At 36.8% G+C, this 12,873-nt stretch overlaps 1 protein-coding gene across 2 annotated transcripts in view; it reads left to right on the top strand.

Annotated features, from left to right (window-relative positions):
* TTC28 (tetratricopeptide repeat domain 28) overlaps positions 1 to 12,873 on the top strand; it is a gene marked incomplete at its 5' end in the record, with an annotated part of 590,760 nt that overhangs the window by 286,191 nt on the left and 291,696 nt on the right. For both annotated transcript variants that reach the window (XM_082668131.1, XM_082668132.1), the window contains one exon: positions 10,563 to 10,710. In XM_082668131.1, coding sequence (XP_082524257.1) covers positions 10,563 to 10,710 — 148 coding nt within the window. The remainder of the gene's footprint in view (positions 1 to 10,562; positions 10,711 to 12,873) is intronic.

The following is a 12,873-nucleotide window of genomic DNA, read 5'->3' as shown; positions in this document are numbered from 1 at the left end:
TAGAGATTTTTTTGGTTCTTCATAGACCAAGTAATTTTGCTTATATCCTGAATGCTTTGGTATTATTCATGGCATCTTGTTTATATTTTAAGAAGAATATAGTTTGTTTTAATAGACAATTTACCTGGTTAGGTTCAGGATGTAAGTCTCAGCCCATATTTTGTGGACTTTGGTTCCAAAGTCTGTTAAGTTTTCAGAGTTTTTGTAGTTCTACTGGGACCTTTCTTTTGTATGCACCACCCAATGGCCAGTTTGAGAATCAGGTGGTAGTCTGTTCTGTAGTTTAGTTCTCAAAGCCTTGGTATGCTATTTAAGGTCAGATCCAAACACCTCTTTATGGGATCTCTCATAAGCTCCCTCCTATGTCTTTTCAAAAATTCCCCAACACTTTCCAGCTCTCTGGCTGCCCTCCTCCCTTCCCATCCTCTAGCCAAAACTAGGGGTTTAGTTTCCCTGCTCTGCCATGCATGTCCTATAACCATGTCTTTATGAGGCATCAAGTAGTGAGAGGGCAGAGAGAGAGAGAGAAAAAAAAGCATTAGGACTCATCCTGAGCTCTGGGGACCACAGCTCCTGTGATGAGGGTCCTCTTCCTCAGAATTTTATATGCCTGCCCAGCAGCCACTGCTGTTACTGTCCTTGGCACTGTTGGTTTGCCTGGGGTGTGGACTGGGAAAGAATGGAAAGAGGATTTTAAAAATGGGATTTCTCCACTCTTTCTGACCCTTGGGAGTTCTCTTTCTTGCTTCTCTGACCAGAAGAAGAGGACTTTACTTGGAGAGCTTTCTGTTTGCACCAATGAGTACTTCCTCATTTTAAGCTGCTTTTGAATCCAAGATGGGTGATACCAGATGGGAAGAATAAACAGACCAACAGAAAACCCATTGCTGATCTGGTACTGCTTTGAATTCTGGTCTCCTTCCTCAATTCATCTGCTGCCATTTACAGAGAACTCTTCCATGAAGTCTTTCCAGGATGTGGTTGTATTCAGTGGGAGAGATCGGATGCTTACTCTATCTTGCCTAGAAATGGAACCCCTTCTCTTTTGAAAAGATATAAAGTGTATTGTTATGTTTTTGTGCTGGTAGGTATTGAGGGGCAGACATTTTCCTTTTTCTTGTTTTTCATTTTGATGTGTGGCACCTTAACACATGTGCCAGTGTAGGAAGATTACCTAATATAGGACGGGGAAAGAGGTAGGCTGTGAAGTTTATTGTTTAGAAAAGCATGTGTGAAATATTTGTGTAAGTTTTTTGGGGCATATATTCTTGCCTTTCAGCCCTGCTCTTACCACTTGCTCATGTCACCCTGTCATGTCCCTCTCCCCAATACATATTCTTTTCTGGAGACTCTTTGTGTGAGCTAGCAATTGACAAAGGTAAAGGCTATCAGTGGTTTAGGCAGCACTTCTGAAACTTTGCTTTCCCAAATACCTAAAAAGTCAGAAGAGAGGTACTATTCCAAGGATTGGGGCTATAGATGGAACGGAGATGGGTATTTATTTATGTTTTTAAAAATTATGTGAACTCTTTTATTTTCTTCTATAATTTTCATATAAAAATAATTCTCCATTGATTATAAGAAAGTACCACTGTGGTGCAGGAAGTTATGCATGTGTCAGAACAGTGGTTATATGGGAGTTCTCTGTACTTTTCACTCAGTTTTGTGGTGAATGTAGAACTGCTCTAAAAACAAAGTTTATTAATTAAAAAGATTCTCTCCCAGAAACTTCAAGTAGATTTGACGTTTCAGGAGATATGTTATGTTATTGTATGACTTTGACCTTCTGCATGGTTTGGGTAGAGTTACATTATGGTAGGTGAGATACCAAGTGTTTTTTTCAATAGTTAGTGAATCCTTTAATTCCCACATTGTTGGCGTCCGTGTTTTTCGTAATTCTCTCTGCCCACCATTATTTTTTTTTCCATTTTGCTTCTGGTTTTAGCACTTTCCCCAGGACCAGTCTATATGTGTGAAGGCACACATGCTCTGTGTTCTGGGGTAGAGGGAGGGTTGGTAGGGCATGGGCACAGAACTCATACTGAAGCCAGGTGATTTCTTGGCGATTGTTCAGAAAATTCCCTGGTTTTCTTCTTGGCATGACTTTACACTCCTCCTATGCCACACCCATAGAGTGAAGGCACAAGATATGGGCAGTTCAGAACCATTACTCTAGGGGACTTCAAACTTCTTTCATTGTTTACTTTTAAAGTTTAAAAGGGAAACTCCAGATGATGGTAGACACATCTTATAATTTGACATAAACTTTAACACTGGGAATTCCTCCAGTGCTAGAAATTGACACCTACTTAGTTATTTAACTCCTGGTTGTCATTTCTTCTTTAACTGCTTATCAGATTTCTGGTTTCTTTTCAAAATATGATTTTCCCATAAACTTGTTACTTTAACACTTTTGATATAATTAGTTCAAAACGAATTTTGGGGAAAAATGTTGATATGATATGAAACAATTATGATTGAGAGCAGATTTCTTTTAGAAATTGATATTCAGTGTACCAAAGGCATGTTGAAGAGAAAAACAATTCACAGCTGCAGATTTGGTTAGAACATTACGTTTAGGCCATTTGAGCCTCTGACTCTGGGTTGCAAACTAAATAATGGTGTTTTCTAAAATAGCCTTCAATCTCTTGCATGTACTTTCAGCATACGATAAGACAGACTAGTAAAAAATAGAAGCATAGTTTTCTGGAGAGATAGGAATGATTACTCCCAGCTGATCAGGTAAAACATTGCTACATGAAGAATGTGTTCTTTGCTGATTCTCAAGGTTTTATTTATTTTTATTTTTAATATAAAGTGTCAGCAAATAGAAGCAAAAGAAAATCCACTTGAAAATGTCAGAAAATAAAAGAAGCATAGCAAATTGTATTGCAGGTAAAAATCCATTTTAACCAGCAAACAAACAAGTGTTGGCTGAGAAGCTTGCTGATGGCTCCTTTTGTTTCTTTTTGATTTAAAGCCTCATGCTTGTAATCTAATTAACATCGAACTGAGTTGCAAGTACAGTGGTCTGTTTAGTTCAATAATAATACATTTATATGAAAGGTTAATGAAATGAATTTTCCTTCCATTCAATTCATTAAAAATTGTTCTACAATCAACGGTTGCTAATGGAATAGAGATTAAATATTCATGTTCATAAATTTTCTGTGTCATTTCTGATTTTCCTTCATTTCTGCCTCCATAGGTTGAATTTTGCAAGTATAAGAATTCCCAAACAAAAAGCTTGATTTAGAGGTTAATTGCACACCATTAATTCTTTTATCAAAGAGGTAGTGTGGGATAGTGGAAAGAGTTTTTGGCAGCAGGGGCAAGTTTCATAACCACCTCTTTTGTGTAATAGTTGTCATAAGAACTTCTTGCAGAATATTGTGAGCGTTAGTGATAAACTATGGAAAACAGTTAGTGATAAACTATGGAAAACAGTGGTAAACTATGGAAAACAGCTAACAGAGTAGAGGTTCAACAAATGATAGCTAGAAAGGGTTTTGGAAAATAAAACATCTGTGCACTAAAAGTTATGATAATTTATAGTGGCAAGACTGATATGATAAGACTGGGCTCTTGTTAATTCTAAAATAGGTGTCAGGCTTGGGCCTCAGAACACCTTGTAGTAATTCTAATAATCAGTGATCAGGGTAAAGTCGCTGAGAGGAAGGACTTTTTCATGTTTCTACAGATAGATTTTTGGTCATCTATTTTTGCCACCTCTTTCTTCTTTTCCACCTAGGCCAAAGGACTTTATTTAACCTGCATATGATGTTTTTCCCAAATAACAAATTTACTAGATAATTGAAGCCTACCAATCAGCTGCCAAAAGTGTAAACATTTTTTTTAAAGATTTTTTTTGATGTGGACCATTATTTAAAGTCTTTATTGTATTTGTTACAATATTGCTTCTGTTTTATGTTTTGGTTTTGTTGGCCCTGAGGCATGTGGGATCTTAGCTCCATGACCAGGGATCGAACCCGCACCCCCTGCATTGGAAGGTGAAGTCTTAACCACTGGACTGCCAGGGAAGCCCTCAGAAGTGTAAACATTTTTAAAAGCAATTTTGATGTAAAATTTCCCTTAAACGTATTACCTACTTTATAGGCTTTTGAAGTGGAAGTTGCCAAACATAAGTTAACTATTTCCTTAATGACTGAAGGTTATCATTAAAATCATTAATTTTTGTTTTATACCTAATTTTTGTCAGCCCCTCACCCACTTTACCAAAAGTAATTTCTATTCTGCAAGCTGGTAAAGCAGATGAGCCACCTGATTAAATAGCAAATGCCAAACTGAGAGTGAATAGTGAGAAATTCACTTCAATTTTTAAAAATGTACCCACTCTTCATATATCATATGTGATATCAGTTAGCAATCATTGTTACAACCCTTTGAGGTCATCCTTATCATCCTCTCTGTAAGTGGAAATGGCACATGAATTTGGGTGAAGTTAAGTGCCTTGGCTAAAGGCACACAGCTAAAAAACAGCTGGGATAGGATTCTAATGTCAGCCTTATGAGTACTTTCTCTTCTGCAACAGCTGCCTTGGGAGTAAGTCACATAGCTTCAGTTCAAAGCTTTTGTAGTAGTTATTTTTATTTGTTTAGTGTATACCCTTTCACTTTGTGTTTGGAAGTTTGTTAAAGGAATACCAAACTCTAGAGCTGCACTGTCCAATACAGTAGCTACTAGCCAGTTGTGGCTATTTAAATTTAATTAATTAAAATGAAAGGAAATTTAAAATTTAGTTTCTTAGTCACACTAGCCATATTTCAAGTGCTCAATGGCCACATGTGGCTGGCCAGAGGCTAATGTTATTAGTACAGAGAACAGCTCCATCATTGTAGAAAGTTCTATTAATTTCTCCCTTGTTCTAAATGAACATATATAACAAAATATATTGCAAAAATAATTTGTGCTTATGTATCCATATAGGTGCCTATTTCATGCGAAACAGTGGAAACCTACTGAGGACATGGGTTCTGTCCCTTCATTTTTATATGTCATATTTTAATGTGACATAATATATAATTTGTAATATGTTATAAATTTTATAGTGGGTAATATGTGTTTATTTACATTTTACTTGTACGATGGATATGTTTTAAGTAATACAAGCAGTCTTATTTTCCTGTATAATGCATTCCTGAAAAAGTATATGAAAGTCAAATATGTGGAATATCAAATATACAAATCTTAAACAAGAGATTGACATGTTCAGTGAGTGGGGAGCGTTAATTCCTAGAGAACTGAAAAATAAAATCTCAAATCATGTCTTTCCTTTTAAGAATCATTTTTTAATATATATGTTCTCTAATTTTATCTTTTCCATAAAAAATGAGCATAGTTAGCTGTTCTTTGTTCATCCAGTGATGTTAAAGCTTTTCTGCTTTTGGCACCTTGTAATCATTTTCATTTTTGACCCAGTTGTGGTTAAATTATAGATTAATGCTGCTGCTTTTTAAAAACTAGAATCAGCATTTCTATTTTCCCAATCTCTACTCATTTTTAAATAAAATAATAAAGGAAAAGTCAGTAAAATAGTTATGTAATTTACAAACATGGTTGACAAAGATGGTGATGATGTGGTAGCAGGTGGTATGATTGGATTGGCTAGCAGGTTATAGTTAGAGATATTTATTCTTCAGAAGATGTAAAAAATTTCAAATTCAAACAGTGAAAGACAGGTTAGGAACATTAAAGTATAACATTTAAAAGTACAGATTAAATCAAAGGCAGAATATTTGGGAGCACTTGAACTAAGTAATAGATTGTATTGTACATATAAGTAAACAATTTTTTGAAAAATTAATTAATTTATTTATTTTTGGCTGCTTTGGGTCTTTGTTGCTGTGCATGAGCTTTCTCTAGTTGTGGCGAGCGGGGGCTACTCTTTGTTGGGGTGCGCAGGCTTCTCATTGCGGTGGCTTCTCTTGTTGCGGAGCACGGGCTCTAGGCATGCAGGCTTCAGTAGTTGTGGCACGCAGGCTCAGTAGTTGTGGCGCACAGGCTTAGTTGCTCCACGGCATGTGGGATCTTCCTGGACCAGGGCTGGAACCCGTGTCCCCTGCATTGACAGACGGATTCTTAACCTCTGTGCCACCAAGGAAGTCTTTAATTTTATATATCATTACATATTATATACATTTGTTCTATATTTTATGTTATAAACATACATGTGTACCTATGAGCATAGGAATTTACCTCATTACTCATTTGAGCCATGGGAGAGTAGGAAGTTTAGGTTATTATTGGGTTCAGTGATGATTTAGAATTGTGAACCCAGTAATAAAATGTTGAAAGAAAAGACTTAAAGGTCCTTCATTGCTTCCAGGGGTACTTGAAGGGTGGATGGCTTACTGTTTCCCATGTTTAGTCTTTGAGTGTTTTTACTTTAACCGTGTCGTAGTCTGTTTGGACTGCAATAACAAAATACCATAGACTGGGTGGCTTAAATAACATTTATTTTTCACAGTTCTGGAGGCTGGGAAGTCCAAGATCAAGGTGATGGCAGACTTGGTGTCTGGTGAGGGCCCATTTCCTGGTTAATAGATGGCTGTCTTCTTGCTGTGCCTGTTCTCATGTGGTAGAAGGGAAGAGGGAGCTCTCTGGGGTCACTTTTATAAGGGCACTAATCCCACTCATGAGGGCTCCACTCTCATTACCTAATCATTTCCCAAAAGCCCTACCTCCAAATACCATCACACTGGGAATTAGGTTTCAACATATTAATTTTGTAGGGACACAGACATTTAGACTATAGCAAACTCTCTGAGATGAGAAGAATGTCCACTTATTAAAGACGAAATACTAACAGTTTTAACAAAAGGGCATAAATACTTTGGTGATTAGTTACATTTTTATTCCTGCTAAAATGTTACAAACCCTATTAGTAAACAGTTACTGTAGGTAGCAGTCAAGACATTTATAGCTTTTTATATTCTTCCCCTCTAGACTGTGAGCACTTGAGGGTACAAGCCCTGTGGTACACATCACAGTGACAGGTGCTGTAGATTTTTAGAGAATGTTAATTGAAGGCAGGATGGAAGGAATGAAAACTTATACTTGTAACCTACTTGTATTTCTGTTATTTGTGAGATTAAGTAGCATGTGTAGAATAATCACTGGAAGTTCTTTGTGTTGAACAACAAAAAATATATGAATGACTCTGCAACACTTTAAAATCTAGGCATTCCCCCTTTAGTCCAGTGTATTAACTAGCTCCTCATAAGTCTTTTTTTTTCCTTTGGCTGCCCTGCATGGCATGTGGCATCTTAGTTGCGTGGCCTGTGGAATCTTAGTTCCCCAACCAGGGATCGAACCCGTGCCCCTTGCATTGGAAGCGCAGAGTCTTAACCCTAAGTCTTTCTTCTTGGCTAAAGCTTCAGGTTAAAACCATTGTTCTCAGGGTTTAGGTGCTCTCAATAGTCAGTCCATATTGCCTTCCCTTCTCCATCTGCTACATAACCAGTGACCAGAATGTGGGTATATGCGTGGGGAGTGCTGAGGCAGGGGGTATGTTATCTGAGGTTGGCTGGGCACCAAGTGTTCAACGTTTCTTCATAGGCCCCACTTTTCCTTGGTGTGCTGCACATATACTGCCTCTCCTCAGTCCTAAGTGACCCAAATTTGCCCCTTTCTCAGATGACGCTGCTTCCTATGAAACCTGTGATAGTAAGAGAAAAATTAGGTCACATCAATCTTCTTGAAGTTATAGTAAACAGCTGTGAAACTCAGCACTTCTTGACCTTTGCTTTGGAAGAGGCTGGTGGAGAATCCTCTGGGTGGCTGCTACATCTCCCACGACCTGTTAGTACCAATTTCTTTTAGTCAGGTGGTTCAGATTTTGTCTGGGAGCCTTACAGCTGTGAATTTCCCAGTTGCCAGCAGTCTTATATGGAGCAAGGGGGAGGAGTGAATAAAGCAGTGATAGGAATTGGATAATATTATATTGAATAATGAAATATTTTCAATATTTATTAGACTCTCCTTATATTCTCTTAGTCTATAATTATGTTTTCTTGTTATGATTATTTTCTCATTAACTAATAATCAAAATAGCTCACTTTATTAAGTATTTACTCTATGTCAGGCACTGTGCTGATTTATTCTATCACAGTAACCCATAATCTAGGTTTTATCATCATCAGCTTGAGCTCCATAGTGGCATATCTCTCACAGAAGTATAGATAACTAATTTTTATTCAACAGCTATTCATACATGCAATTAATATTGCATGAGAGTAAGTTGGGAGAGCCCCACTTTGTAAATTAGGTACAGGGATATGTCAGAGCTTGACTCATTATGCTATCTTGACAAGAATGCAACTCTAAGCTTTTAACTGAGAAAATCTTATAAAGTTGGGCTGGGGATTCTGGAAGGACATAAGGGAGGATCAAGGGAGACCTTGGAGCCTTCTCACCTATATCTCTTTTCAAAATCTTCTGGAGAAAGGAAGCCGAGACTATGAGCAGCATGATCCAGTCATACCTTTTTTCATCTAATTTATGAGTGTCCTAAGAAAACAAAACCTGCATGCCCTTCTTTAACTCCTTTGTGTATTTGACACCATAACTTGCCATTAACGCTGAACTTTGCCTACCTACTAGGGAGTGGATACATGCATGGGGAGTGGATGTCATACTTTTCGGTGATTTCATTTGGCAGATAGGAAAATCAGTTATTTTCTCAGTGAAGTAATGAACAATAATGCTTTGCTTTAAACATGCAAGAAATTATCAAAATTCATTGAGACTAATTTAAATTTTTGTGTTTTTTCTGGTTTTATTGAGATTTAATTGACTTACAGCACTGTATTAGTTTCAGGTGTACAGCATAATGATTTGACTTACATACACTGTGAAATGATTAACACAGTAGATTTTTGTGTTTCTTAAAATATATACCTGAAATCATTACTACAGACACATTTTGTCCCTCTCCATAAATAATAGAGTTTACAGTTTACAGAGTATACACACACACACACACACACACACACACACATATATAAATACATTTTTTAAGTTTAGCTTTAATATAGAATTATGTAAACTATAGTTAATTTTAGTTGGAATGTGGTACATATTGCCTCTTGGATTATAGAAATCACCTAAAATGTGAAATGAAAAGGGTGGTAAAAAATGTGTATAAAGACATTAAAGATTAAAAAATGGCTGAGTCCAGTGAAAGGAAGTGATCTTATCAATTAGTAATGAAAGTGCATTTACAGGTTATTGTCTTACTGGAGTCTGAGTTTTAACAGCTGCTAGTAGTTTAAACTAATAGAAATCTGAATAGCTCATAATAATTTGAGTATTCATTCTGTTTATGGATTGTTTCTTAATAGAAATACTGAATAGTATTGCCTATCTTACGTTACCTCAAAGTTTAGATACAAAAATGAAATAAGTAAATATGTTTTATAAACATAAAAGGTGCTCTCTTTCACTGTATGTGTGCGTAATATAAAATTATAAAATTATATATTAAATTAATTGAGTAGTTGTTTTAGGAGTTTTTTGAAACTTCATTTATATTCCATGAATACAATTTGTTACAATTGCAAAGTATACTGGACTGAAAAAGTTACATTTGTGTTACAAACATAGAGTATTGTAAAAGTATTTAAGCTAAATAGGTGGCCAAGTATTTTAGAAGCAGATGTCGTATAAGCATGAATGCATTAATAATATGTCAGTTTTATGTGTTATTTAATCGGGTACAAGGTCCTTTGCTGGTTAAATACTGGTAACACATTGATCATTTACTTGTTTTTACTCTGTGTTCAAAAACAAACTACACATTCTTAAGATCATTCTGAAGTTTAAATATTTTATTAATTTTCTGACCCTTTCTGCAATTAGCTGGAAGGAGGGTTGTTTCCTTATATTCACAGTTGATAATACTAGTTTTTTTAACCAATCCAATTAAACAATACAAAGGACAGCAATCTTATTCTGTTTCTAAGCAAAGCACATGTATTTTTAATAACAGTTTTAAAATATTATGTCTGAAACACCACATAAAATGTAACCATGTTGTGTTACTCATTACAGTTATCTTAATACTAATCACATATTGATTTATCCCTTTAATTAATGAGGAGAAGTATAAAATAAGTGGAATTTGAATATCTCTCATTTGTCTTGCGCTATACCAGATACTTTGGTGACATGTAAAGAAATCTCCAAACCCCTGTCCTTGAGGAGCTTATGCTATTAAAGTTGGGATAAAAGATTTTAAAGATCATCAAAAAAAAAAAAGTAAAAGTACTATGTGAATAAATACCAAAGAATGTGATAAAATCAATGTGTTCTAGAAGGGAAAAGAATGAAAGTTTTAAACGTAATTTGTCTGAAAGAAGTATGCTTACATTTTATGATGTTCAGAGAAGTCAGATTTGATTATAAACACTTTACTAGGTTTTTGAACCGGGACCACCTCAAGTTTAGTTCTGCCGACCTGTTGTTCTAATCAAGAATCCTCATCAGTCTTGGTGGAGCATTGTGTATAAGTAAAACATGCATTATCTTTTCTTTATTTCCAGGCATACTTCCGACAGGGTGTTGCCCTCCAGTACCTTGGACGTCATGCCGATGCCCTGGCAGCCTTTGCATCTGGGCTGGCTCAGGACCCCAAGAGTCTCCAGCTTCTGGTGGGGATGGTAGAAGCAGCCATGAAATCTCCCATGAGAGGTAAATATGATGAAAGTATTTGGTCCAACACTAATTTACATTAGAACATTTCTAGCCTTTGAAGACTTTAGACTCAGGCATTGAGAATGGATAGGTTATGAAATTAGCTAAGATTGGATATTTTAGACCAAGAAAGACAAGGAATCACTGTCAATAGGTGACATTAATGAAAAACAGTGGGATGGTGGTAAGGCCACTGGAAGTTTGTGGACCTAGATTATATTCTGAATTTTTTGTTAACTAACTGTATGACTGGGTAAATGAATCAAATTCTCTGGATTTTAGGGTTACATTAGGAATCCCTATGTTTTTTGTAGTTCTAAGATTTTGTACCTCTAAACCAAAACACCTCTACTAGTAAGTTGATCTGCTCAGTTGGACCAATATGCCATCTAGAAATAAACAGATAAGAGAAGACATTAAACATTTCATGAGAGGAAATATGGATCTAACTGTAGGCTATGTCTAACATTTTTCAGAGGAGCATTAAGAGATTATGTTGACTTGAAAGAGAGAGAAACATGGTAGATACATGGTTTTCTCCTATACTACTTCTGTAGTATACCAATTGGTATTCTGGGACAACAGTAGATTGAAAATAGTACTGTGGAGGTTGGAGGAGTTCTAAGGCTCAAATCAGATTGGCTTCCCTTTGAGAAACATTGATTTTTGAGGAAGGAGTTCTTGGGAAGATTGGGTTGAAAGTGTACACCAGTTGTCATCTTTGCAGAGTGATGGAGACACTAAGGCAGGTTGATGGCAAATAGTAGACAGCTAATGACATTCCACACTAATTAGGTACATCAAGCAGAACTCTATTTTTGTTTCTGAAATGGTACATTTTTGAATTAACCTAAAAATTTTGGTGGCAGTATCATTAGGTAATTTATTTAGTTTTGAAAATGTTTGCAGCATTAGATAATTTTAATATACAGGCTAGTATGGTACTTGGCTCAAAATATGTGCTAAGTAAAAGTTTGATTAACTAAATGGTACTCGTATGGCCTCTGAGCAATTCATAGCTATAAAAAAATACTTTCCTGGGCTTCCCTGGTGGCGCAGTGGTTAGGAGTCCGCCTGCTGATGCAGGGGACGCGGGTTCGTGCCCCGGTCCGGGAGGATCCCACATGCCGCGGAGCGGCTGGACCCGTGAGCAATGGCCGCTGGGCCTGCGCGTCCGGAGCCTGTGCTCCGCAACGGGAGAGGCCACAACGGTGAGAGGCCTGCGTACCGAAAAAGAAAAAAAAAAAAAGAAAAAAAACTTTCCTGAAGGCGAAGATTTCATGTTCTAGAAAAAATGTGGAAAGGAAGCCTCTCTTCATGCGATTTTATAACCCCATACAAAGCTGAGTCTTTGCTGCAGGAACCTAATAGCTTTTCCCACTGGGGGACCTGCTGTTAATAAACTCTGACTTAAAGCAGATGTACTTTGGAGCTCCATGACTTGGGGGTGGGGGGGGGGAATGGACAACAAAAAAGATCAATCTGTCTCTCCTTTCCATTTTTCTAGTATTTTCTCATTCTCTCCCTATATCCCTCTGCAAGTAATTTACATGGAACATTTTTTATTTAGTTCGTGAAGATATCCCTTCTTTATTCTGAGGTGTTTCTGCCGCTGCCTTAGTATACTGGAGTGAATGTGTTGAGATCAGCAGAATCATACTTACCGTTTTGCCTTTGAAGCAATTTGTTTAGATAAATATAAGAAAATCTTCTCTACACTGCAAGAAAAAGCTCAGTGCTTCTTTCAGCCTTAGGGTTTTCTGTGCCATGTTCTTTCCCATCTTATACTGAGTGACCTAAGGGCGACCCTGGAAAAAGCTGCATCTTACAGGTGCCTGGAGTGCTTTAATATTTTCTTCTCTTTCCTTAAAGCAATTTAACTTACTTATTTTTGGTATTGCCTTTACCACTGTAGCTATTCCAGGTGGGCTTTTCTCATCAACATTTTATAGAAAGACTGTTGCTTTGCACAGCGTTGTTCTGTGCATCATTTAACATCTTAATGACCTCTCTTTTTGTCATATGGTTATAATTCACAAAATCTGTCATCATTTGCTGCCCATTTTTTACCCACTGTTTATCTTAGCCTCCTGCAGCGTTCTCAGTTTCTGCCATTGTTGCGTAACTCTGCAGTCCAGGACACTTTACATGTAGGTCTGA

Source organism: Grampus griseus, assembly GCF_964374135.1.
Source record: "Grampus griseus genome assembly, chromosome: 12".
NCBI classification, from domain to species: Eukaryota; Metazoa; Chordata; class Mammalia; order Artiodactyla; family Delphinidae; genus Grampus; species Grampus griseus.
Note: the sequence above shows the minus strand (reverse complement) of the source record. Positions and strands in the feature narration are given on the sequence as shown.